This window comes from Pleuronectes platessa, chromosome 12, assembly GCF_947347685.1.
Source record: "Pleuronectes platessa chromosome 12, fPlePla1.1, whole genome shotgun sequence".
NCBI classification, from domain to species: Eukaryota; Metazoa; Chordata; class Actinopteri; order Pleuronectiformes; family Pleuronectidae; genus Pleuronectes; species Pleuronectes platessa.
The window spans coordinates 13,059,383-13,087,150 of NC_070637.1; the positions used below are offsets into that span (position 1 = coordinate 13,059,383).

At 43.7% G+C, this 27,768-nt stretch overlaps 1 protein-coding gene and 1 long non-coding RNA gene across 4 annotated transcripts; one reads left to right on the forward strand and one right to left on the reverse strand.

Annotated features, from left to right (window-relative positions):
* The first annotated feature begins 1,902 nt into the window (after positions 1-1,902).
* On the forward strand, positions 1,903-3,156 carry LOC128453651 (uncharacterized). The gene is made up of 3 exons (XR_008341530.1): positions 1,903-1,945; positions 2,086-2,199; positions 2,728-3,156. It is a non-coding gene; the product is annotated as an uncharacterized LOC128453651 (long non-coding RNA).
* A 2,794-nt stretch (positions 3,157-5,950) lies between these two features.
* Positions 5,951-26,839, reverse strand: map3k4 (mitogen-activated protein kinase kinase kinase 4). 3 transcript variants are annotated; one of them, XM_053436659.1, is made up of 26 exons: positions 26,624-26,839; positions 20,090-20,280; positions 18,589-20,000; positions 16,690-16,950; positions 16,119-16,271; positions 15,842-15,999; positions 15,595-15,711; positions 15,391-15,490; positions 15,150-15,233; positions 14,782-15,051; positions 14,545-14,694; positions 14,050-14,211; positions 13,594-13,727; positions 13,223-13,301; positions 13,037-13,115; positions 11,998-12,091; positions 9,952-10,052; positions 9,775-9,855; positions 9,151-9,342; positions 8,998-9,068; positions 8,785-8,901; positions 8,540-8,699; positions 8,322-8,444; positions 7,449-7,555; positions 6,963-7,142; positions 5,951-6,866 (listed from the first exon to the last, which is right to left on the reverse strand). In XM_053436659.1, exons 1-26 carry the CDS (start codon positions 26,653-26,655, stop codon positions 6,846-6,848), a joined length of 4,629 nt encoding a protein of 1,542 aa, XP_053292634.1. In that variant the 5' UTR covers positions 26,656-26,839; the 3' UTR covers positions 5,951-6,845. The 3 variants fall into 3 exon arrangements, with proteins under 3 accessions (XP_053292634.1, XP_053292635.1, XP_053292633.1); XM_053436660.1 differs by lacking the exon at positions 26,624-26,839 and adding an exon at positions 26,337-26,471; XM_053436658.1 differs by lacking the exon at positions 26,624-26,839 and adding an exon at positions 25,459-25,615.
* Between the last annotated feature and the right edge of the window lie 929 nt (positions 26,840-27,768).

The following is a 27,768-nucleotide window of genomic DNA, read 5'->3' on the forward strand; positions in this document are numbered from 1 at the left end:
GTCACCGCTCTGAAGGACATTGTGTTTCCACCCCTGTTGTTTGTTATTTGGCTGGTATGTGTGGTTGTATGTTTGAAAGCAGCATCACACAAAAAACAGGAATGATGGGAGGATGTGGGAGGTGTCCGGGAAGAACCCATTAAACTTGGTGCAAATCTAGTTCAGGGGGCGGATCCAGGATTTCTTTTGACTTTCTTTTTCACATTGTGATGTGTTTTCATAATGTTGGGCCTTAAGGAATTCTACTGAGTGCCATTCTAATTATAGTTTATTGACTTTGATGATTCATATGAAACAAAAGGATTATCCTGCAGTGATTATTTTCATGTCTTTTGGTGTCTTACTTTTATTTTATGGTCATGAAATTACCACTTGAGCTACTTCACTTTGCAGAAACTGCATCATCTGTCCTTTAAGATAGTTAAAGCTCTGTGATTTGTATTAAAAGTATTTCAGCTAACAGTCTAAACCTGCTGTTGTTTAGCTACAAAGTGACACACACACACACACACACACACACAACTCTCTATCTTTGGTATTTGAACACAAACAGCTTCCTGGGCTGCTCCAGCGTCTGTTTGGACCACTTCAGACAGACACTTCCTCTCCTCAAGGTTAGTTGGCCGTAAAGGACACGACGGCTGAAGCACTGTGGATCAAGTACAAATAAAAGAGAGAGAGAGAGAGAGAGAGAGAGAACTTGGGAACACTTCTCAGTGATCCACACAAGGTGGAACAGTCATGTGACCCCTGTCATCCTCCTGTCTGGGGTCCCCGGTTTGCAAAGAAAATAATCTAAAACAGTATAAGTTACAAATAGATACCACATCATAACATGTTTTGTAATGTTGTGAGCACACACGATAAAATTAATCTTTTATTTATAATTCAAGCAAGGGGTGGTGGTATTTCCTCATCTGAAGGGGCAGCTGTGTTCAGTGCATCTGTATCTCCCTCTAGTGGTGGCATAGGCAACTTCTCTGAGATGTTATTTTTTGAGTAAGCATGAAAAAGCTAATGTTTTGCATGTCAGTGTGTTTCCACGTCCACAGTGTTTTTACTTACAGCTGGGGAATGCTGTTATTTTCTGTGAGAAGACAAAACTCAGTGTTTCCATGAGCCAGCTCACACACATGTGATTATGAGCCCGAGTGCTCAAGTCACTTGAGTGTGACTTTTGTTTTGCTTCTTGGGGGAACTTTAGTTTTTGATTTTAGGAAGTGAGTCATTTAGCCAAGAGAAATCTTGCTTTTATCAAACCTAACTTTGAGTCTTGAGGAAAAGTTTTGTCTACATCAGTGATGGCCTACATTTCAAGGCAATGTAGGAAATACTGCAGAAGACATCTGGCACTTTTATCATTTGATACTGTATAAAACAAAATAGGACATTTTAGGGGGAACCTATTATGAACAATATCGATTGAACAAGATTGTATATTCCATAGCTGTACCCCACAAACTAGGACTTGCTCATCTGTGTAAATGTCAAAATTGTATTTTAATTTAATGAATTGTCTGCTAGCTTCCTTCAGCATATCAGTGATGAATATAGACTTCTGGATCATGTTTGAAATGACAAGATAAAATATAAGTGTGTTTTTTTTTCCAGTGTTGCTTCTACTAAAAAAAGATTTTAAGCACAGGCGATTTTCCGGCTGCAGGTGGCGCTGCACACCAAGATTGTCAGCGCATCCCAGTTTGTCAGTTCCTGTAAAACCGGCTGCACATCAGACACAGAGATGAGTTATTCATCTGTAAAATTCTGTGGTTATCACATAGATCTGGTTTAAAAAATAAAAACAAAGTGACATGTTAAATAATAATAATATAATAATACAAAAATATATAAAAATACAAAAAAAAACAGTGCGCATGCGTCTTACTTTCTGTGGCCAAATATGGGCAACGCAAAGAGAAAGCACAAATACTAGAGGTCTCACTGCGTAAGTAAACGACAACATGCATCTTCGGAATTTAATATCCCCTGCCTTATTCATCCTGAGGTGAAACATGTCCTGTATCCAGATGAGACCGATCACTTATCAATGAGCTTTTCTCATCACATCTGTCCCCATGGCAATAGATCGGCCCCTGTTGCCTCCCAGATGTTGACGATCTTCGCCGCCGCCTCCTCTCCACAGTTTCAAGAAGGAAATGGCACAGACGTCTCCATCCCCGGCTCCAGGCGTGGTCTCAGGTGGGTGCGGTGCTCTGGGGCGTGTTCGGCTGAAGTTCCCTGAGTGTGACTGGTCAACGTGGTGTCATGCAGCAGCATCAACAGCAGCACCTGTACAGAGCATGACAGAGATGAGAAGAGCAGAGAGGAGCTGACATGCAGAGAAGAGTCAAGTGAACTCTGGTGCCTGTGCGTAATCAGGGCTGTGTGTGTGTGTGTGTGTGTGTGTGTGTGTGTGTGTGTGTGTGTGTGTGTGTGAGAGAGAGAGAGAGAGAGAGACAGAGAGAGAGAGAGAGAGAGAGAGAGAGAGAAAGAGAGAGGACGCTCTGATAGAGGTGAGAGTCACATCTTTTTTTTTCCTGTTTGTCAGAAAGAAGTTGACATATGACTCAGCATGTCGAAATAATCCCTGTCATTGTTCAGCTGCATTCTTGTGATGGTGCTACTTCAGGTTTTAAATGGGATCGGACACTGAACTCTTTCTGACAGAATGATGATGACATTTTTTATTCTTCTTTTCTTTACTATTTCAATTTCTACATTCTCCAGAGTTCAAAGGCGTTGGCCAAGAAGGAGTTGGCTTATGTTCCAGTGAATGGTTGGTTGTGGTACTTCATGGAGATGGTTTTCTGTAAGAGGAAATGAGAGGAGGACAGAAGGACGATGGCGCAGAGTCTACAGAACCTGTGGGATAACCCAGAAAAGTTCTGGGTAGGTTTCAGCCTGTGGAAAATATCGTAAAAATGAAGATGGCGTAGAGTTGTAGTGATGTCACAGCGATGTTTTTCTTTTAATAACTCCACTGATGAACGCTCTCTCCCCGGGGCTCTAGTTCTTGCTAAGTCGACTCCGAGAATATTAAAAAACACCAGCCTGAAGGCAGCTTGCAGGTCCAGCAAGTACAAACTTGCTTCAAAGCACAAAACAAACAGGGTTCTCTTGTTTTTATGCTCTTGACCTCAACTTGGATGAACATGATAGTGGACTGAGGTGAGCAGCTTCCTTTAGGTTCCCTGTAAATCAAAAGGTTAAAAATGCATTTAACTCTTTGATTGACATTTTTCATTAACAAATGATGAATAACATACTGTGTATTAGAGGTGTTGACATCAGGACTAAAGACGAGGAGAGTCACAGACTAAGGGACACCTTGATGTGGTTTTAAGAAATACATGTACTGGCACATAACATAAATGCTCCACGTGGAAACGCAGCTAATCTACGAGTCATCTCGTATTGAAAGTAAACACAGAGGTAAAGCGAGCACGTGCTTCAGTTCGTCTCCTCCCTCCCTCACAGCTCATATCTCCAGTTAGCATCTCAGAGAGGAAGCAGCAGAGCTCCAGATATCTGCTGCTCCCCTGTGACCTTTGACCTTTGCTCATTAAACCTGTAAAACTGCACAAGGTCACACTGGACTTGAAGCTACAGAGACTCCTGGTAGTGGTGTTCAAACGGTCCTCACCTGCAGTTCCCAGTGAGCTGTTCATCTCAGCTGTTCACTGCGAAGATGTTGTTCCTCAACCGAAATGACTCGGCTCATTCAGGCCTGATGATGTCACTTTGTTGTTGATGTTTCTGACATTGCAAATCACAAAGCTGTGAGGAAGACATCATTTCATATCTTTGTTGATTTATTTTCCTCTGTCACCATCATGCGATGTCCCGTTCCTCCAGCCCTCTCCTGGTACCTGGACATTTCAGTCACCCCCTAATGGAAGAAACCTTTGTGTCGTTTTTGTTGGTTTGAAATCACCTGAGCCTCTAAGAGAATTGCCTACAATGAAGGGACATTTTATTTTGTTATCCTCCAATAACAAACATTTTGAGTGAATAAAATTCTCAAGGTTTTATATTAAAGGCTAATTACCTAAATTGTCATGTGTCTTATTAAATCATGGTGCAATAAAAACAGATACTTAAAGGATACAATGTGTTTTTCACTTATTGCATTTTTATTCAGCCTCATCAATCCTCCAGTTACATAATATTATTGTTATTCTGCTCCACTGCAGGCTGAAAGCTTTAGGATCTAAACATCTCCTGGAAATCTATGCCCGAAACAAGGTAATAATATATTTACTTTTATGGTCATCTGCTCCAAACTATATTCAAGTAGTATTACAGTTATTTACAGCTTACTAAGGTATAAATTGACCTAATATTAGGTCAATAATGGCCCTGAGCTTATTTATCTGTTTAACAGATCTGTGTGCGCCGGTATCTCTCACCTCTGGTGTGTTGGTGTTTACACAGGAAAACTATTTGTTTCGGTTTCAGCCTGTGGACATTCCTTCCCTGACACTTCTATGGTATTATTGACTTGTCTCAGCATTGATCCATCTGCAGAATGACTGTCAGCAACATTACAGGGAGTTTCCCCGGCACCATAACCAGCCCTTCACACTGACCCTGGACCTGGATCAACTGGCTGTTCTGGTCCTAATTGCTCCTCCACCCTCTCGGGCTGCTACCCGGTCAACTCATTAATTTAGCAACCAGGGAATTAGTATCACTGCTCTGCTCAAAGGCAAAACTGTAACAGTGAGGTGATGTAAAGTGTGTCAGTATAAATTCATGTCAATCAGCACCAAGTTTCGCACTTATTACTCGATATATGTTGGTCATCTTCAATAAGTCTTATTACAGTGTTGTTAATGAAAGGATTATGGTCCAAATACTCTTTACGGCGTTTTATCTTTAGAAAAACAACCAGGGTATCTAAAGTCTTTCCTTGAAAGGTCTTTCAAGTGATCCAAAAATCCTTAAAACCTATATTATAATATAAAGCCACAAGTTTGAACTTCCAAATGCCAAATCTATATCACTGAGGATCAGCTGTCCTATATAGTAATTTCTCAGTATTTAGGGCCCGAGCACTGACAGGCACTGACAGAGAGTGAGACCCTATTGAAATTGTAAGGATTATTATTCAGGCAAATTAATTGGCTTTTTGAGGGCTTTAACATGCTCAAATTCTTACCAACATTTGCAGAAAATTAGAAAGTGGTGAAAATGTACGTATTCTGGAGGAATTTTCAATGGGGGTGGGAATATGGCTCAATGGTGACCCCCAGAAATATTCACATTTACCGATCTTCACAAAAATCGATACACAGGTGTATCATGACCTGACAGCTCTATGTGGCAATATTTCCTCAGTCATTATTTATTTTTTCAGGCAAAACGCATGCAACGCTTTAAAATGCATGTGCTCGGGCCCGCTCAGTGCTGCTTGGCAGTCCTAGTAGTTTAAGTTTTTATTTTTATTTTTTTTAATTTAATTTAAAAAAAATATATATATATCTCCTGCGCAGAAATGTACTTCGCAGGATTCATTTAATTAAATTTTGTTTTAAATTTTCTACTTTTTTCAGTTTAGCCTTTTTTGCAATCTTTTCTAGTTTCCTGCATTTTGCACGTTTTTTTTGTAGGAACCTTAGGCTTAATTTAAGGACTCTTTTGTTTTGCTACTGAACTTTCTGAAAATTAGTTTTATTCAGAAAAAGCTCTGACCTTGAAGAATTAACAATGAAAAGCACTGTATTGCGTAACAGATCCTGTGTTTGCGACTTAAATAATATTTTAATTGTTCCATTTCTGGATCTTTTCCTTCAAAGCTTCACTTTTGCTTTATGCTGAAGTTGAAAGATCCTGAAACTGAACAGTGCCATGCAGCCTGTGTCCCTCAAACAATGAAAACATTTCAGGCTAAAGGTTTCACTTTTTACCTCATCCTAGTGAAATTGTCATGTGTGAAGAAAAGTAAACGTTTCACTTATAAAAACAAATTGGTTTATTAATATTGTTTGTACATAGCAAACACTTTAAGAGCAGCAGAGGACCAGAATTTGTGTGTCGTCGTCTTATGTTTGGTTGTGTGGAAGTTGTGTGTTCAGCAGCAGGGAGGGAGAGCAGGCCCCGTGTCTCCTCTTTGTCGGCTACGCTCCAGTCTCATGAACAGGTCTTCATCAGTGACCAGTGGACTTGAACATTAATCCGACTTGACGTTTACTCATCAGCGATAGGCAAAGAAAAAATACACGTAATAAAATAAAATCCTTCCTAGCCCCCCCCCACTCCTCGCCAGAACGACGACTGATAAATTAAATCGGACTATTTGGATGGTGCTCATTTCATCAAGCTAAACCGGCGTCTCCTTCCATCCTCCTCTGCCTCACCGGGCGACTGAAAAATGATTCCCCCCTCCTCTACTCAACTGCCCCCTCAGGTAAACAGTTTAAAAGTGCCATAGATTTGACCCCCCCCCCCCCCACACACACACACACATATCTGTTTAAAAAAAAAAAAAGAAAAAGGTATTCATCAATGCCTTTTCAGAAGTCACTTTACCAGTGAGAACAACAAACGTGGTAATAATTACTTTAACTTTACAATATTGTTTATACAAGAATTAAAGCCAATTCTATTCTTACAGTATGTACAGTCCCCCCCCCCCCACAGTCCATGGGTGCATAAAGAAACAACAACCATATATTCCATAGGTCCAGTTGTCCTCTGAAATGATTTTATATTACTTCCTCAGTTTAGCTCCATGTGCCTTTAGCCGTTACTTGCGCTTGCCGAAAGTCCAGTTCCTTTTTCTTTTGCTGACAGCATGTACAGTAGTGCTTTAATGTGTAAACGTGAAGGCCACAGAGCAGGTCTCACTCCTCATCTGTACAAACCTGGAACAGACAAGAGGCAGCAGCTGTAATGTCACTCGGGTCATGTGAAGTTTAAGTCATGGCGGCGTTACAGCGGGTGTCACCGAAGTGTCTCACCTTGACAAACGGGTGGTCGAGCAGCATGCTGGCTGTCCAGCGGCGTTTGGGTTCGCTCTCCAGACAGTGGCCGAGATAGTCCTTCCCCTCTGTGCTCAGCTTCTCCGGGATGGGGGGTTTATGGCCCATGCCCACTTTGTACATGATCTGGAAATTGTGCTCGTACTCGTGCCAGGGTCTCTGCAGGTCGGGATTAAAGTAAGAACATGAGTCACTTCCCGGTTGTTTCTGCGTCTAAAGTTCATTTTATATGTGGCATACATTTGGAAATTAGTTTCATGAAATTTTACTCAACTGAATTAAAGCAGAAATGCTTCTACAAGGGTCTCTTTTTTAAATTTAACAATAAATCTAGAAAAAGATGATAAATTACCACAAGAACATAATCTGTCTTGTCTCTGACAGCAGAACAACAAGTAAGCCTGATTGAAACTCTTGTGTTTGAAAACCTCCTAAAGCACAGAAGTATTTTCTATCCCCCGTTACCTTTCCGGTCACCATCTCAATGAGGACGCAGCCCAGACTCCAGATGTCGGCTGCTCGCCCATGACCTTCACCCTTTGCTCGTGTGATGACTTCAGGTGCCATGTAAGCTGATGATAATATAGAAGAAAGCCAATATTTAAAAACATTGGAATTTAAGAAGAAGCAATGTTGATGCTGCATACGAGAGAATCATTATATGACATTTATAGAATAATAATGACACAAAGCATGAAGCATGACAAGATCAATGTATTCAATTCTATAATTTGACAAAAAAAACAGTATATGAGGATTCACGTTTTAATATTATACATAATGCATTTTTTAACTTAGCGCGTGAGACAGCATCTATTCATGAATGACAATAAAAGGATTGTATTCTAAATGGTTGGAAATAAAAGTATTAAACCACAGTGACCCCTGCTGGTAGGTTAAGACCTACACACACACACACCACTAGAGGGGAGCTGAGAGTTCATAGCTCTATGAGGCCAACTTTATCAACATATTGCATGTATTGCGACCAGGTTCCACAATAGATATACATAAATATATATATATATATATATATATATATTTACTGTATATATCGCTTTTCCATAGATAGTACTATAAATATGCCCGATTTTATTCGCAACGATAAATGTATTATTTCTTTAGAAATATACTAAAATGTCAGTTAACGACCAATCTTACTAAGATAAAGAAAGTAAAAAGAAATCCTGGAACCATCTGTATATCTGGATCCACCTCAAAATCAAATTAATTTAACTAAATTTTTCCTTGGATCATGTCCCACCCCAAAATTCATGGCCATGAGTTTTGGAGTAATCCTGCTAATGGACAGATAAAAAAAAAGAAAGGTAATTTTACCTGCAGTTCCCAGGGTGCTGTTCACCTCCCCAGGCATAGTGTGAGTGTTGTTCCTCAACTTAACTGAGCAGCCAAAGTCACCCAGCTTAATGAGACCAGAGGACGTCAGGAAGATGTTGGCTCCTGATATAAAAAGAACACATTAAACCAATCACTAGGGGAATTAAATCCATTGAGAATATTCTGCACCGCTGATAAGAAAAAAATGCGACACTGACCCTTGATATCACGGTGGACGATGCCGTGTTCGTGCAGGACGTTGATGGCTGTAGTGATCTGTTTACTGTAGAGCCTGATGACGTGTTCCTGCAGCCCCAGTCTGGACACCTCCTCCAGGGTGCCCTCGTCACAGTACTCCATGAAGATGTACATCTCCTCCTGTGGGGGAACGTGAAACATTTAGACAAACTGGCTCCGTGTGGACCATGCGAGGCCTGAACTGACATTAACACACGTCTCTTACCCGGTGGAGCTCAACCCCAAAGTATCGCACAAGGTTTGGATGTTTAATGCCCTCAAATATTTTCAGCTCATCCGCAGTCTCCTTGATTGTTTTGTGATCATTGGGCTGGAACCGGATCTGGTTGAAAAATGAATACACACATGTATATATTTATTATAACATATATTTACTTTATTTTGAAAACCACTGAGCTGATCTTGCTGGAGTACATACCTCCTTCATGGCCATTAGTTCTCCAGTGTCAACATTGATGCAAGTGTACACCTTCCCATACTGGCCCTCACCTGTTGGCACACACATGAACACGTCATCAGTGGGAGTTAAATCACCCACATAACAGAATATGCAGTCACGAGCTGGTCGTACCTATCTTGTTGCCCCTCTGCCACTTGAAGGTCACCTTCCTGAGCCCGACGTGCATGACGTTGTCGTAGGACTTGGGCGTGTGACACACCTGGCCGATTATGTTGCGCTGCTTCATCACGGCGTAGCGCTTATCTTCGAACTTGCGAATGGAGCGACGCACGGCCTCCATGGGGCTTTGTCGTGCGGCTGTGTCTAAGACGGGAGAGAGAAGGATCAGTGAGTCAGACGACTGTACGGAGCAGTTTATCTTTAGGTTCAGATGACAACGGTTTCAAAGTCGTTGGATTGCCGTCCTTATGAGTTCATACTACATGACACACAACACGATCTGTCACCACAAGAAACCCCCAACTTCATCCTTCCTGCACTCTGGCTAGGGTTAGGGCCTGTAGGTGTGGCCAATTGACAAATATTAAATTTGCAAGAAATCTAGTCAGAGGAGGCGACATGTCGAGAAGCCTCTCAAATTTAGTCTTTGATGAGTTCTCACATTATGATAGACAACTGACGATCGAAAGTGCACTTGACTCCAATCTGGGGCTGCCGGCGACAAGTTTCACAATTTGTTTGCGAGTGGAAAATAGGGCTAAAAGTGTGAATTATACTAAACATGCAAATCACTACCTTTGGACTGGTTGATGAAGGTGCGGAGCTCCCAGCTCCGGCGAGCGGCGCTGTTGGGATCTCCCTTCGGATACGAGGGTTCTGGAGAGAGAAAAATCACAGGAGCTGTTCACCTCATCAGGCAGAGGAACATTCACAACGGGAATCAAGCCATGGTGATTCATTGAGTGCACCCACCTTCTCTGTCCTCTGTGGGGCTGGAGTGGCGGCTCAGAGATTTGAAATGCAACTCTGCAGCAACTGATGACAGACGGTCATTCTCGTGGTAACTGGATCCCCTGTAAACACACGAAAGAAACTGATGCAACTCTGTGGTTTGAACAGAAACGTCTGATTTAGAGGATATGTGCCACCCTGAGGGTTTCTCTGTTAATGGCCATGTTAAAGATCAGCAATGAGTTAAATCTCCTCTGCCAGGACTGCACTTTATTTTTATGCTCTTCATAAAATTGCATGCACAAAAAGCAGCTTAATGTAATGAGACCCTCTATCTGAAAAGATTTAGATTCTTAACCTTGAGATGCATTTGGGGAAAATGTTCACAGACTTAAGTGTTTCAAATTAAAATGACATATCTTAAATTATACATTAATACATTATCCAAACAATCGAGCATAAAATAAATGATGTTCAGAAAAGGCAGATTTGAGGTTTAAAGACAACAGATCAACTGACAAGATCTGTCCTTTCAAGCGAGACAAAGATTTAGCTTGCACCCACAGTTCAGCATGCATCAGAGACGTTCACGTTTGAAGGTGACATCTCTAGAGTGCATGGTCTGATTGTAAAAAGCAAACACAAAACGCGCCAGAAAATCGAATGTTCAGTGAATCATCAGAATTAAAGCAAGGCTGGTGTTAAAAGCACTAAAAGCAGAATATCACAGGCCACTCGTTCAATGAGGTCGTGGTTTCCCACCCCCCACCCCACCATTTTCACACCATGCACAACAAATTCACTTGACCTGTAATAAGAAGATTCTGGAGACATTTTCATGATTTGGTGACATTTTTGAAATTTCAAAAGGGTAAAATGATTCCAGGTCAAGTGTTAGGTTATTCTGACATTTTTAAAGTCTTTTGTATCCAACATCAGTTCCATGCTGTTATTTAAATGCATCTTTCAGTGGATCATTTCAACTTTATACTATAGGGTTTAACAATCATATCTGAATAACCATGCTGTAATTGCAGCATCAGTGCATTTGAATTCTTCAATGAAGAGTGTGAAGGGTAATGCCATATTGTTGGATTTAAACAATTTAAAGTCCTCTAAAGCTACTTAAGATGCAGGATTGATACTTCTCATGTTGCACCTGAGCCTGGAAATGCTCAGTTTCAAATGGCAGAGTGACTTTGTGGAAACAGAAGTACATCAAATATCTGTCTCAATATCCAAATTTATAGTATTTGTTTAGATGCAATCAGGGGGCTAAAAGAAGAAAATCCACATCTGCCAGTGAAACATAAATTAAAGCTACAAATCATGTACATTAACATATACATCCATCTGTTCCAAGAGCTAGCATAAGGACCGTGTTTCATTCATCCCATCTTTTTAAAATTCAAAGTTAAACCGACATCCCAGATTTGAAAATAGGGTAAAATACTTTTTGGCTCATGCTTATTACATAAAAAAAAGTTGAATGATCCTCAGAAATGTTGTTTTAATAAAATCATAAAATGAAGCATATTTTCGTTTTTTGAAGGAAACATAAGTGGTGGGGTTTTTTTTGTATCAGGGGCTGTGATTTGACAACAGTTTCCACCGGGTGACTTGGGGGCAAGGCTACCTGACGTCACTGGGGGTGCTGCCTGCTGCTTTGATGTGGCTGTGTTCCCCCGGGCCCTGAGGGACGGGGCGGGGGCCGTTGGGGAACAGCTGGTTCCGGAGATCGCAGGGAAGACTTCGAGAGCTGTGTGGTGAGAAGGACAAACTGAGGAGCGCCGCCTGGGGAGGTGAGGTGGCTTGTGCGGGATGTGCTTACAAATGTTTGTGCATGTGACTGGGTGGCTGGTTGAGGGATGGACAGACACACACAAACACACACACACACACTCGCTCTCAGTCAAACAAAACAACATTTGACAAACATAGACACACAAAGAGGCTCACATGACAAACAAGCTTAACAACTACAGCAAGGAAATGGTGCACGATCAGCCATGCAGGAAAGAGCATTAAGAGCAAAACGCGAAGTTATAAGAAGCTGTCGTCACTTACCTGAACCCTTCAGCATTAGGGATGAACAGATTGGGGTTTGGTGGGTCGCTATGGCAACGAGGTACTTTTACGGGACGAGGACTATTCCTGGGAGCTGAAGAAGAAGAAGAAACACCCATTGCTTAAATTTAGTCAAGCCACCGACCAAAGCAAACCTGGAACAGACTGTACATTGATGGACTGAACCTCGTGGCTACAGACGGTTCGCTTGCTATCAACAGGCGACGTTACTCACGGAGCACTTCATAAAACAGACAGATATTAAATGCATCACACGAGTAAAAAGGGAACAAGGCACAAAGGGGGAAATATATTTAATGTATAATGCAAAAAGGAAAATGTTTGAAAGTGAGAGTGGGAAAGATAAACGAATGCGTTTTAGGATCAATTTGCGTGTTTCCAATTAGGCCTCTACAGGCTTGTTCCACACAAAATGTCTCTGTACTCTCGCTTTTATATTTTGAGGGATACTGTATCTAATGGCTCATTTATTCCACCTTAGATATGTATAGTGAAACTGATGGAGCTCTCTGTCATTTTGTCCGTATTTGTGTCTTCTGAAAGCTTACAGATACGGGCGAGACGGAGCATTGCCAGTAGTAGTAATGAGGAAGAAAGGATGACATTTTAATAATTGTGAGAGATTTTGCGACTAGAGACATCTGCTGTATATGATGTTAGCATGCTGCTTGACCACAGGGCCACACCGCCTGGAATCTCTTTTCGTACGTAAGGCAGCATGAATGAGCCCCAAGTCAAAATGTAACAACTACACCACTACATCATCCAAGAGTCTTATCAAAAGAGAAATTTATGCAAAATAAATTCTTATAAAATAAAAGATTTGCTTGCATAACTCAACTACTTTAAATAATTCTGTTATTTTTATCATTTCATAGTTGTTGTGTCTGTTTTGTGCAACAGCCTGTCCCTCTGACATCCATGTTATAAACCTACTACAGAATATAAACACAGAAATATATCGTGACCTCCAGATGTAGAAGTCACAGACAGTTCACACCACAGAGGACCGGCTTACCAATGTACAGTCCCGTGACCGGGCTGTGAGGTTTTCCAATCACATGTCCAATACATTCATTCATCAAAGCTTGTAGATTCTGCAGAGAAAAATATGAGTCCACAGTCAATAGATAATAAACAAATCAGGTGCACACTATACCTGTGTGCATTTATAGACTAAATAGAAGAAAACGGGACATTTTACCAGGAAGTCATCCTCGGGTAATGCGGATATGAAGGCAGGTTCAATGGCCTGAAGAAAATCAAAACCCTGAGTCGCCCACCTGTAGGAGCAACATGGCAGTCGATCAGTGAGTCCAAAAGCTTTCAAGTACTGGAGGCTTTTATCACACAAACAAAACGTTTTAACTATTATACAGATATTTTATATAGTTTCTTTCAAAGTCTACAGTTTGTTGACTTATTTGTCCAAAACCACTATGATGGTTTATTGGTCCGTGAGGTAAATGACTAACCAGAGGGCTTGAACCGCAAAAACATCCCTGTGCAATTTAATGAAATTATAACGTTGCTCACTAACTGTAGTGCTTAGCTGAGTAGAAGGTAAGGCCTTACCTGGGCTTGGTGCCCCGGCCGCTCTCGCATTTGGTCAGGACATAGGTCATCCATTTGCGGGCAAAAGCTATATAGCGCTCCCCGATCCTCTGCCGGAACTCCCCTGACATCAGGCGCACCACTTCCTTGTGGTACTGTAAATAACAAAAAAATAGGAAAACGGAAAATATTGAGGATTACTGCTGCAGCCTCCTCTCATCAGAGGAATTAGCAATTAATTCGGTGTTGATGCAACTTCTTTGCCCTATGTACAACATTACCCATAATCACACAGATACCACAAAGAGTACATTATTCTAATGTAATGAAAATGTTTCTCTTGTGCCACAAGCCCTGACCAGGACAGACCTACGTCAAAGGGGTAAATGAGGCGTTTAGAATCTATTGCACACGCGTCTGTAAAAATGTCTTACAGTGTCTTAAATTCCAGGTCTCTAAAACCCTGCAGGCTCTTACCTCAAAGGCAAAATTGTAGCCCTGTATCATTGCCTCCCTGTAGTACTGATGCAGAGTGGCTGACTCAGACTCCTCCACCTCTGCCTCAAACTCTGTGGTGAACATGTACTCCACTCGGTCAATGGCAGTGTTGATCTTAATGCATAGCTGTAGTGCCTCATCCTGTGGCCGGACAGAGAGAGAGGGGGAGAGCAAAGAGCAAAGATTAGATTGACTAAAAAAACTGTGGTATTGATACTCGCAATACAGAATTGTGACAGATGTTCCAAGTTTAGAGACCATCCTGTTGAGTAGGATCTCTAAAATCTGGCCCAATTGTGGCTGTGGGCTTTTTTTTTACCATTTGATGTTAATAGAGTGGAAATTTTGAGTAACTGAGCAGGTGTGGGGGAAAAACAGATTTGAAAGTAGGACACAAATATGCACCAGTCTCGACAACAACATAAACCAGAGTTTTAACTGGTTAGAAATCATCGCTTGTGGTTGGGCAAGTACCTTGAGCTCCTCCAGAGCACTGGCAATAAGAGGCTGGCTCGATGTCTGCTCCCGACTAAGAGTGAGCACATCCTCCATGGACTGCTGGAAGGCCTTTCGCTGGGCCACCAGGTGAGCAGACTGCATTACTATCAAGAGCATATTCTCCACCTGAGAGGAGAGGGATGCTTGTAGTTAATCGACAAAAACATACTAACAAAATCACACATACAAGCGCACACACACAATCACACATACCTTCATTGCACTTAAAGTGTCAACAGTTTCAATCTGGGGGACCAGTTTCAGCAACTCTCCATCCCACTGAGCCCAGTCAGAATCGGCAGTGGAGTCCCCAGTTCTGTGTTTACTCATGAGGAGGTAGGCCTCATCGTCTGCGATCTCCTCCGGCTCCTTGGAGCAGTCTTTACCCGCAGCGGCGTTGAGAAGCTGCAGGATGAGTGGCCGCTGATCCATCAAACCACAGGGGACAAAAACCTGCAGCTCTTCCAAACCTGGAATCTGAACCTGGACATAATAGAAGGAGGTTAAATAGAACACAAATGACCCGAGGACAGAAAAGAAACAACAGAAATGTACAAAAATTACCAGAAAAGCAAACATACCTTGACATAATTCCTCTTCTTCAGCGCCTCGAGGAGACAAGGCACCCCGTTGGTGATACTGAAATCGGCTGCGACTTCCAAGTCCTGTGGAGAGGGAAGCAAACAAAGTGGTTTGTCAGAACACACAGTCCCAGTTCTTCAGTGAGCAGGGAAAACAGGGTCATTGATAAATTGCCAAGTCCTATGTTGTTGTGGCTTGCTGTTTCAAGGGAGTGAAAAATTCCTTGCTGTTGTCTCTCACCTTGCGAAGCATTTTGGCAAAGCCTAGAGCCTTGGACGCCCGCTCCCTGGCCTCGTGAAACAGCTCTTTAAGTGATCGACTAGTCTCAATAACCGACCGCCTGGAAGAATCAAAAGAATCCACGTTTAAAAGGTATCCCCTTGGCAAAAACATTGTGACACTGACTGAGAAGAAAGAAATCAAATCCCCATCTATTGCCCTCACCTGATTTCATCTGAGGCCGTGCTGTCATCTGCATTTTCCCAGAATTCATTACCACTTTTCTGCAGACCTGCATCGAGGAACTCCCCGGTGGATTTTAGCAACATCCCAGCGATGTCACTGCCAAGAAAGGAACAGTCCTTCAGCTCATATAAATGACTAAATAGGTTTTAAGCTATAAAAGGTGTTGTATCGCTGTGATCTGCAAGTAGGTGAGATGTCTTTAACAGGAATGTGGGGGTCCACTCACCAGAATAACTTCCCAGACTGGGCCTCCCCTCCGCGGATATAGGGAGTGATGACCTTGGTGAAGTTCCACTCCTCCTCTAACAGGTTCTTTAAGCTGTGAGAGGCCTGAGGGAGCTGCTGCAACATCTGGATCCAGCTGTGCATGTAGTCGAAGTAAACCTACATAAACAGGGACAGATGTTCTATTTTAATAATGCATTCGCAAGTTTTTCTCTACCACAGTTACAGATCTTTTAAGGCCAGCGTCATAGAGGAGGGAGGAAGATTGGGACTCTTACCATTAGCATCTTGTGAAGGTCTTCTTCAAACTCATCAATATTGGCATTGGTCTGTAAGCCCTGAGCATCGGCGACCACACCGCGCAGCATGAACTGATAATACTGCTTCATCAGGAGACCACCTTTAAGAACCTCCTTACACTCACGCACCAACTGCACAGCACAAATAACACATAAAACACAGACTTTAGCATTTAAATATGACAAACCCAACAAGCATATCAGTCTTTAAGGATAATTCTGTATAATTGTAACAGTATTTAACTCAATATTTCTTCTTTAAGACAAAATTGAATAAGCTAGAATCATATGATAATAAATACAGAGGAGCTTCACAGCTTCTAGACTTAAACAATCCACAAACCCTGAAGTATTTATTGTGAGTCAATTAGTGTCAATATAGAAAGTATTCATATAGCCTATTTGTGCCAGATGACTGATCATTTATCTTCATATGAGAAAAATAAGAAAGCATGAATTAAAACCTATTGTTAGAAGTAAAAAGCATCGGAGAGAAGTGTGACTCAAAACAACTATAAACTCTAAAGGAAGTGTCTCAGCAGCCGCTTGCCTGTTTGATACTGAGCAGTGAAGGCTCTCCAGCAGGTCTCTGTTCAAGTCGCAGTTTAAGGCATTCGTGAATGACGTTGAGGAGAACTCTGCACAGCACAAGGAACGCAGGCCGGAAAGAAGGGAGGTCCATGTCCAGCAAATCCTCCCAGGACACCTGGTCTGCTCGGAGCTCCGGGTGAGCCGCACCACTGCAGGACATGTGGCGTGACAGCTCAGGCAGGTAGTCGCTGTATAGCATGGGGTCTGGGAATTCTGCAAACTGCCGGAGGAACATAAGTCGAGGTGGGTTAATTCAGCAAGTTTCAATGTGGTTACATTATCAGAGTCAACATTTGGGCTTTTTTGAATAAATTCAAAGTTGGTCTCGCCATTTAATAAATCTTATTTATACTCGGTTTTCAGGGCTTGATCCATCATGGCTGCACTGTCTCAGACAGGGATCAGCAAAGTAAATATGCATCTTTTTCTGGGCTCTATAACATTTACCAGATGTAAGGCTTTGGATCTGGTCAATGTTATAGAGGTACGACTAGTGCCTCCTCCTTTTTCCTTCATACGAGTGTTCACATTCCCTGTTTGCAAGGGGAGGAAAGAGTCTGTCTGAACGTCCATATCCGGATCCACTCCCTTATCAAAGCTCATTTTCAAAACCTTGGCTCCATCATAATAGATTCTAAAACAATAATTTCCTCTTAACTGCTCCTTCTTTATAACTATTTCACTGAGGCAGGACACACGTACGTGCACACACCCACACACACCCTTCCTCAGTACAAAAGGGATCAGGTTTCCTTGAGTTGCATCCCTTCCATTAAGGCATGAGCTCAGATGACACTCGGGTGGGTTTGATCTTCTCGTCAAAGTCTCATTCAAGTAACTCAGCTTACAGCCAGTGTTCATTTGTCATAAATAAGGCTGAGCCTCAGGTTTCCAGCACATTGTGGCTTACTGGTAGCATAGTGATAGTGGGACATATGGCATCAGAACTGAGTGAAAGTCATATTGTTATCCTAAGCAAACAGGGATGTGGCCAGACTTAAGGTTTCCTAATGGGGCAGTGCATGGAACTCAAACATTCTGCAGAAACTGGATCAGTTGAATCCATAGAACGATGGACCACTCTAAGTGACCACATCATTATTAAGATCAAAACATCAAGCTTAGTTAAATTATTTAACATAATAATAATAATAATACCAATAAATGCAAGACTCAGATCAGCAGAAGTACTTTTTTAAGGCTGTCTTGTAGTGTTCTCAGAGGACAAGTTGCTTGAGGTGGGGAAGCAAAAATCCCAGAATAAATGTACTGATAAATCCAGGCTTGATATTTATGGCAGTAACAAAAGGGTGTAATACAGGAGAGAAAGTGATGCTGCAATCTATCAAGAAGGTGATTTGGGGAAATTTTAAAATTGGGGATGATTTGCAGACTTTGGCGATGAATTGATTACACCACGACCGCCTCATTCATCAGAAACATGCCATGTACCCTGGATTGCAGCTTTGTGCAGAGGGATACATACAGATTCATAACGACCCCAAACACATCAAAGCTTTGAAAGAACCAAAAGGACACCAATCAGTCAAGATGTCACGCTTCCTGTTATGCACTTTCCTTCACAGTCACCTAACTTAAACCCTAGAGAAAATGTAAGGCGGCACCTAAAGACTGAGAAAGTTTATGATATGTTTATTTTTCAAAGACTGACCTCATTTCAATTGTTATGTTGATATTATTTGTAATGAAAAAAAGAATGCAACAATCAAAACAAATGCTAAATGGAAGTATTCCAACTAGTGCATTTGGGCCTTTGTTAAGCTGATTTATGTTCTGCTTAAGGCAATAATATTTAGGTAACCACTGAGTGTGCAGCTAGCAGATATTGCAGTCTCACCTCCAGTGCAGGCATGTGGCGAAGCAGCGCCGCTCTGGACCGCTGAAGAGAGCGGTCCATCAATTTGTGCAGTCTGAGGATCAGTTTACGCAGTCCCATCTGTTTCAGAGCTTTATCCACAAACGGTCTGTAGATGGCTGTAGGGCAGAACACTCCCCCTCCCACTGTTGCTTCTGCACTTCCGACAGTCGCGGTTGGAAAAAACTCGTCTTCTGACAACAAGCGGGCAAATTTAGGAGTCAGGGAGGGAGACAACTCTCCATCTGCTACATGTCCAAATTCCCCCTCCTCCTCAGCATCCCTGTCCTCCCCTTCACTCTCTGCTGTAAAAGTGGCTGTGGAGTCATTCTCCTCATCTCTCTCATTGTCTTCATCTTCATTGCCACGGGAGCAGCGAGGTGAGGGGATCTCAAAGACAGGCCACCCGATACGGGATAGATCGTGGAGGCCCAGCACAGTGGCCATTACGCGCAGCTTCTGGTTGAGGTCCTGGGTGATATTGAGCCACAGACAGAGCGCCTGCACCCTGCCCTGGAAGTCTCGTGCTGCGTACTTTTCATAGTCCCTCTGCAGGGCCTGCAAAGAGGGGTACAAAGCTTCCAGAGACTCCAGCAACTCCATCACCCGCTTGACCTGCTCAAAAGCCAGCCGCTGGCGCTGAAGGTGTTCCCTGCAATCAGCACCAGAGCCCAGAGGCTCGGCTGCATTCAATGCAGTCGAGGGACAAGCACTAAAGCCCCAGGGATCTACTCCACAGTGGTTGGTCTCTGCTACACCAGGCTCTCTCTCCAACCCACTGCTGAGACAGTCTCCCTGGATTGTTTGAGACCCTGAACACTGGGCCCCTCTCAGGCTATTATAGTTGACCTTAAAGTGCTGCACCTCATTGATGATGTCAGGGATGGCCTGGCGGGCAGTAAAAAGAAAAAGGTCCTGATCACCGGTGGAGCGGCGTGCATGCCAAGCCTGCAGCTCCAACCAAATGACCTCGTTGTTGTGACCCATGAAGGCCATGTTCTCCAGACCCCTCTGCTCCTTCTCCTTCCTCTTGGAGGACATAGACGTGAGCTTTAGCAGCAGGCGCAGAGTTTCAAAGAACTTGAGGCGGTCGGCAGGGCAGTCAGTCCTGGAGGTCTGTCGGTGGGTCCGGGCAATATGGGGCATAGACACTGGCAGTTTGCCACTGCTGCAGCCTAAGCTCAAGTAATGCTTCCTTGGATCCATGTTGAGGGCACTGAAAGGGCTGGACTTTGAGAGTGGATCCAGCATGAAGGAGCCTTCAAATGTCTTCTTGTGGTCTCTCTCTGTGGAGCGCAGTGTGGCCCTCTGCTTCTTGCCGTGCTTGTAGCTGTGCTCCTCTGGGGCTTCCACTGGCCTCGGACCCTCTTTCAGAACAGGTGGGGTAATTTCGACTGAAGCAAACACAGAAAACACAATACATGTTAAAACTTAGTTTAAAGCATGGATGTTTCAGTGAAACCAATTCGTTAATTTAATTCACCCTTGTTGGGGGATCGTCCAGAAGTCTTTGCTTGGCTGTTCCTCTGATGTTTGCCAGACATGCGTTTCATCTGACGGGGGGTACGAGGAGGTGATGTGCCATACATAGCTTCCTCTTCCTCACTAGGAGAGTCCCAGGATTCATCCATCTCAGAGTTCTTTTGGGATGCATCTTGCACTGGCTTGGACTGCCTGTCAACATTAAATGACATTCAGGCAAAAACAGACAAAACAAACTCTCTCTATTTGCATATTTACAATAATCACTGTTACCAGGAAGTGATGTTAACCAAGCCAATGAAAGTTTCAGTCATATCATACAACAACACTCATGACGTGTGTACAAGGTTAAACAATGCTCGGTTGTTTGTACCCAAAACAGACTGTGCAGCAAACCTCCCGTAACACCACAGCAAACAAGTTGCCAAACTGCAACTAGACCGAATGTCTGCTGCAACCTACAACACACTGACGAGATGTCTGTCCTTTGGAGTCTGACTGGCTGCCTCCCAAAACGTACAGCAGAAATGCTATGTGCATGACCACAGCCGTCCAGACGCGGGATAATAAGCTGTGGGCACCCCCCTCTCAGTCTAGGTAAACATGACGGCTCAACTGGAGAGGGAGAAATAGTAACCCTCATTAACTCTGTCTGCTAAGTTCTCAACCATACTGCCCAAGTCTGGCAATCACCCAAACTGTGTAGAGCATGTTAGACTGTAAGCAAAAGCAGAGCCCGTCAAAACAACATAACTTTCAAGTAGGGCTGAACGATTAATTGCATTTGCGATAAAATCGCGATATGATAAAACGCGATTTTCTAATCGCAACGTGCGCGATTAAAACGTGCGAAAGAGAGTAGGGCTCTGGCATGCTCTCCTCACCCGCAGCAAGAATGCCGCGGGACCACAAAACTCCTCCGATCCAGAAGATAGCGAAGCAAGTCTGCATCACCTACAGGGTCCCAAAGTCTTCGGCCGACGTGTCGGACACACAGAGCGAGCTCATCTCGCCGGTGACCACGCGGGCGGCGGACCTGAAAATCGCTCCCCGGAAAAGCAAGCCGAGCTCCGGGGCGGCGCGGCTCCAGAGCCCCCCGGTCACCTACATGTACATCTGCGAGACGGAGGTGTTCAGCATGGGGGTGTTCCTGCTGAGGCCCGGCGCCTCTATACTGCTGCACGACCACCCGGACATGAACGGGAATCTACGGAGCTACTGATCCGCACGCTGCCCTTCCAGCGCATCCAGCTGGCCCGCCGCATCCGCGGACACAGAGCTTAAACTGCTGCTGCTCCGCTTACTATAACAACGCAGCATTCCAACACTTATAAAATGCAATTCAATGTGGAAGTAATCCAAGAATTCATAATATGTTACTCAGATTAGTTAATGTAACGGAATACGTTACAGATTACATTTTAGGCATGTATTCTATATTCTGTAACGGAATACGTTTTGAAAGTATCCTTCCCAACACTGGCCATGTTACTGACTTGGGAGCAGTAACACACCTATAATTAAAAAAATGTTTTTCTCAAGATGGTAAATTTTGCACACAGGTTTTAAAAAGTGCATGGCTTGTGTTTATACTTACAATGACTTTGATTAAATTACTTAAATGCACACCGATTTGTTGTTCTTGTTTCTGTAATGAGAAGTTAAATAAAAATTTGGGAAAGAATATTGTACAGTAAATGTATCTAATATTGTGTTGGTCATATTTAAATCATTCATTACGGGGGGTTTTTTGGGGGAAAAAGAGGATAAAATAAAAAAATCGCATATTAAATCGCAATCGCAATATTTTGGGAAAAAAATCGCAATTAGATTATTTCCCCAAATCGTTCAGCCCTACTTTCAAGTGATTATAGTAAATCTTGAGCCACAATAAAGATTTGGACATCAAGGTTGCTTATTGTCATTCTGACTGTTTTTCCAATTATGAAAAGCCATATAGTCGAATATGTTGCATGAAAAGAAAACACTTAGATCCGTTCTTTTTGGTAGGAAAGGAAAAAAGAAAACATGGAGAATGCAGACGGCACGCTTTTCTGGATTACAATGTCACAGCGTTATTCCTTAATGCCTTTCTGAGGTTTTTTTAATAGGATTAGAGGGAAAGGTTGGAAGGCCTGACCCCACCAACAAAAACAATGGAAGAAAGGAGAGGAGGGGCATGCTTAAAGGGACTTCCATATGCTGGTCACCATGTGTCCCCCCATCGATCATCTGACTGAAAGGCATTCCCCAACACGCGCCTGTTAGTGTCCGTGCAGACGGAGTTGAAAGGGGAAAAGCTGTATCACTTTCACTGGGCGACTATGTGTGAGTGTTGGGGGGGGGTGGTTAATCTGGAAATCACTTGCCTAAGCTTTTCAAGGAGCCACACATAGAAAGAGAAAGTCCAGACATCTAATACCTTTCTTCTGTCTCTCCGTCTCCACACACACACACGGTCAACTGGGAGCAGCTGCAGCAACAACATACTTAGTCAGACAGACACCTGCTGCAAACCCTGCAGATCCTGCAACTTTACATGCAATAATATTCCCGATGCACTCTAAAATCTTCATGAACGAACAAACACACTGCGAGAGGAACGTCAGTAGCACACACCCGTTTTAGCCCCGACGGTCTTGCAATTACAGAAGAACTCTCGCACAGCAGAACACTGGTGCCTTTATGTGTGTATTGTATAGGAAATAGTGAAGGGGCTTGTTCTGCAGGAGCAGCACACCACAGTGATCTTTTCAGTATGCGGGCACAAGAAGGCACAGTGAGTGCTACAATATAAGGCATTTGGCACGGTGGAAAGAGACAAAGCCCCTGTGCAAACGCAATGAGGATATCAAGAGAGGTATCAGGAAGCGGCGTGAGGCGAGCAGATAGAGTGCATGCCATCTACCTCCCACTGCGTCCATCGCAAATATGATCAGACTGTGCACGCGTTTGTAAACATTCCAAAATGTGCATGGGTGTGTGGTGTCAGAGGACAGAAATAGTCAGTGCGTGTGAGAGAGTGAGGCAGAGTTTTTAAAAAGACTCTTCCTTATGGAGAACTGCATGACTAGATCGCTCAGGAATGACAAGCGGAACCTATGACGCCATCAATGCCAGTCAGTTTGTTTGGTTGCTACGAGACGCTGCAGTTAAAGGCCGTGCAAAATTCCATTTCCGATTTCCTTGCTCTTCCTCCAAGACTAACTTGCAGGAAGTTAGCCCGCGTGCCCCTGCAGTTAACCATCGACACACTATGGTCCTCAAGCTGTCCCTGCCTGGCTGCCACTAGTGAATTATCACTGCAGATGGTGTCTGGCTGCTCTCAATGGCTCATCTGATGGCTCACTGGGGCTCCAATAAAGGCCAGAGGAATGCTAGAGCCCCTGGGCAGAAACACTGAGTGCATAATAAACAGCACAAAATCAGGACTCTTTTTCAGCAATGATACCAAGAGCTGCCACAGTCAGGCGGGGGGGGGGCGGGGCTGACCTTTGACACCAACCATCCACACCATTGTACGAGAAGGGGGCGCTCTATTGTATAGCTGTGACACGTGGCCCGTGAGGCCCACGGCTGAATAGCACACAGCTGGTAAGTGAGCACACTTGCTCACAATGTCCAGAATAAAGGGGGATTTTTTTTTTTGCGAGAGGGGGAAAAGGAGGAAAAGGTGGCCGGGGGTTTTCGAAGAGCACCGTTTCCATTAAATAGGTCTTGCTGGCATAACTGGTGCTTGGTCGGCTAAATGAAGATCTTCATTTAACTCCCCCTGACACAGACTGTAAACAGGATGTGTCTGCTGCCTGGTAATGTCAGCCCAAGGTTAACTGCTGAGGCAAAGAGAACGTAAAAAAACCTGAGAGCACGCATGTTCGCAAATTTCAGAGAGAAATGTGGTTGATTTGTGCAATAATATGCACGTCTGATGCAGGCAGAGCTGATGCAGCGTTCAGAGTTTCTGCCATAGGCTTACACAATCCAGACACAATGAACTCGACATACTTGACCACACCCTCCTATGGAGCAGTGTGACACTGCCAGGAGTGGACCTCCCAGTCCCTCGTGCAGAGCATACTTTACAAGCACCACAGAGGCGTTTGCTCCTGCAGGATAGAGCACGATACTATGCAAATACAGAATGCATTTCTAAAAACACTGCTGTGCACATTACCCAACATCCAGGAAAATCCTCCATCTGAGACACATTATTGCACCAGTATACGCTTATGACATTAACAACAGCAAGTCACAGGGTTAACATGTATCTAAATGCAGACCGTGCGTACTGTGGGCAGCAACATGAGATTGATGGTGTGAAGACACATTTTTCTCCTTTTGCCAAATTGCATCATAAATGCATCGCAGGCAGCAGTCTGCTCCACCTTCGAGATGTAATCTGAAACTGGGGGCAGCCGTAAGCAACACCTTTGTCGCTACAAACGCTTTAGGGTCTTCTGAAGCTGTGCGACGATGACCAAGTTATCCTGAAGGCATTTATCTCTTCCCTCTCTACTAGATATTATCTGACACACTACTACTTCGTAATATTAAGTTTCATAGATTTATATCTTACAAAGATTCTATTGTTGGAAGGAAACAACAGATTGGAGTGACAGAATGTGAGCGCAGCATTCAGTTCTCTGAAGCAGGTGTGTGAAGAGACAGGATGCAGATAGGAAATGCTAGAGGGCGGTCCATCTGTATTCTGCAGCCTGTGCTCCTGGCAAATGCAGGCATTAATGAGCTGGACAACCATGAGCGTCTCTGCGGCCCCAGGCAGCAATGCACTGTGCACAGCCCACATCCTGAAATCCCTGGAATGCTCATCAGCCACAGTGTCTTCAGACTGACTTTGAAAAAGGAGACACTGTTGACAAAAGGACCTCTGTGCTCGCAAGAGATAGCGATAGCCTTCGATTGCCCGGGCGAGCGCATAGCTCCTCTTTCTCAAAATAGTTTGAACTAGCTCACATTTAGGAACAGAGGCCCAACGGGGTGGGAGGAACGCCAATGCACTTAGAAAAAACAAAAGATAACTCGTTTCTGCATGTTTGAAGTCTGTTATTTTAGTCCGATACGTTTGCAATTGTGCAAATTTCTATAGATATTGTAACTGCAACAAGTTATATATTAGAGTTTTGTATAGTTTACTTTCACCCCAAACTTTGGCTGCCTACTGCACAAGAAAGTGAAACAGAAAACATGAAAATCAATGTCAGCTTGTGACCCCGTCATGCTTCCAGTAACAGCACGGTTAAAGTCTCAGGGTTTTTTTTTATGTGACAAAAACATTACTTTGCTGCAATTACGTTACATGGGCCAGCATTGCACAATCATGCGAGCTTGTGTTTGTGTGTGTGTGTGTACCTCGGACTGAGCGGCCTCAAGGGTGCAAGGGAATAACAACCGGCTGGTGCCAGAATCATTAGTGAAAAGAGCAGACCGAGGTGGAAAAAACAAAGATATTTGCTCAGAACCAGGATTATCGCAGATGACAGAGCTGATCCAACGTGATAAATGCCCTGAAAGTCACTCGCCCTGCAGACAAACAACTGCAAGTGAGGAGGGAGGAGGGAGGAGTGGGGGAGACATAACACAGGATTCCTGAGGGTCTGTCGCCGGCGGTCAGGGACAAACACTGCAGCATTTCGACTGAGAGACGTGCAGAAGAAGAGGAAAACGTTCAGTGAGCGTCTCTTTGTGTGCATTCCCCCCCGTGACACAACAGACATGTACAAGCAGCTTCTGCACACAAACACACACAGAGAGAGATCTGCTGCTGCTGCTGCACATGTGTCCGACTCTGCAACAGATTGCCATAAGAGTTATTAAAATCCACACAACATGCATCACAAAGTGTGTGAAGAACCAACCGAGCAGGGACACCGGGCACAGATCATGATTCAGCAGAGGAGTATGGCAGCAGCGGCGAGTTGAGCTGGAGGATTAACAACAACACAGCAGCAACATGCTAGCTGGAGTTAGCGAAGTTTCTGCGTCGCTCCAGTGATGAAATGCATGACCCGACAACCGCGAACACACAACAACACACCTCCGGGTCCACCTCGCGACCCAACAATGCAACGCTCCCCTCGCCCCGGGGCTCGTCGGGGGCTCGCACGGAACTTGTCGGTGAACAATAAACTGACAAGCGGCGGCGGCGGCTAACCGGGGACGCTAGCTAGCTTGTTGCCTGCTGACATGTTTGCACTGCTCCGGCGGCTCATTGTTGTCCGTAGTGTTACCTTTTCATTTGGCGGCCATTCTGCGCCTTTTTCTACCGAGCAATGCGAGGCGCGGCCGAAGCGCCTGTAGCCGCGGCGGAGTGCGTGAGAAAGTGTCGCTTCCCAAAAAAAAAAAAAAAAGTTTGCAACTCCACTGTTGCAAATGCACAAACTGCACGCGCGTCGCTATTTGGCAGGAAGTGGATTTGTGAGGGATGCGCGGAGCCGACTGCGCCGTCATGCTCGGCTCACTATTTGGCAAGCGCGGGGTCCTGATGGTAGAGTGTGTGTTCGGTGGATTCGCATACCTGCTGGGCTTGTTTCGATCCGGAGGCTCCATTGCAAAGCGGCGGCTCCTCGTTCCTAGCCGTGCATGGACTAAACCATGTCCGGGCGGCTTCGCGCACACTTTGCACCGGGGAATGTTTGCAAGAGACGCGGATCAGTGTCTCTTTGGAGCACTTTCTATCCGCCGGCACAGCGGACTCTCGCTGGTGCGTATGCCGTCGCCATCTTTCCAACGCTCATTGAGGAGGAGTGCCACAGTCTTGCATTACTACGGCAACTCGGATAGGTCATCCGCGGTCATAATTGTGCAAGGCCCCCCGTGCATTTTTTTTTTTTCTAAACACTAACTTAATCAGTCATCATATAATCTCATTATGAGTGGATTGTCATGAAAATGGCTCTTCTCCACCAGTGTGTATTGCTTCAGTGCTAGGCCCCAAGTTGACACGATGGCAGGGGCCACTTCAAGTCAAATAAACTTTATTGTCACCAGGGGGGAAAAGGTTTTGAGCCAAAAAAGCTGCAGCAGCCTAAGAACAGAACATTGTGCAACAAACAACAAGGAACAGTACACAAGGATTTAACATGTAAGACCCAGAATAATAAAGCAGAATAAAAGTGAGTGAAATATTGTACCTGCCCTACTAAACACTTACGATGATAAAACACTAAAGGATATAACGCTTAAAAGATGAAGAACAAAAATTAAACTTTAAAATCTAGAAAGAATGAAATAGGGTAAAATGTGCCAGACAAAGTGCAAAGGTTATTTAGATGCCGAATCCAGATGTTTGTTGAGTAGTGTGATAAACGTTGGGATGAATGAAGGCTCCAATTTTAAATTTTTGCAGTATTTATGAACTGTAACATGAGTCTGGTTTAGCTCAATTCATTTTAAAATAAACAAAATCAGCCAAAATCATGATCGACATTCTTTTTATAGATAAGTGATATCATGTAATTAAAAAGGCCCACCTTTTTTCTGTTGAAATGTGAGTTGATGTGATGCTTTCATATTATGGGACTCTGGAGGCCCCTGGTGGTCTTGCACTCTGGGACAGTTGCCCACTTGGTCATTAAACCTTCTCACGTCTTTGTTAATTACACTTTTTATTCGTTTTAGTTCACGTATTTGTGGAGATTCTGAAATTTGCTTGTAAAATAA

Bases quoted from the DNA above. Each gene is read 5' to 3' on its own strand.
- map3k4 (XM_053436658.1), bottom strand. From the start codon at position 25,517: ATGATTCTGGCACCAGCCGGTTGTTATTCCCTTGCACCCTTGAGGCCG. The intron at 15,052-15,149 runs GTATGTTTGCTT...TATTATGTCCAG, and splicing joins AGAAGAGGAATTATGTCAAG to GTTCAGATTCCAGGTTTGGA. The intron at 10,053-11,997 runs GTAAGTGACGAC...GTGTGTTTACAG, and splicing joins CCTAATGCTGAAGGGTTCAG to GGGATCCAGTTACCACGAGA.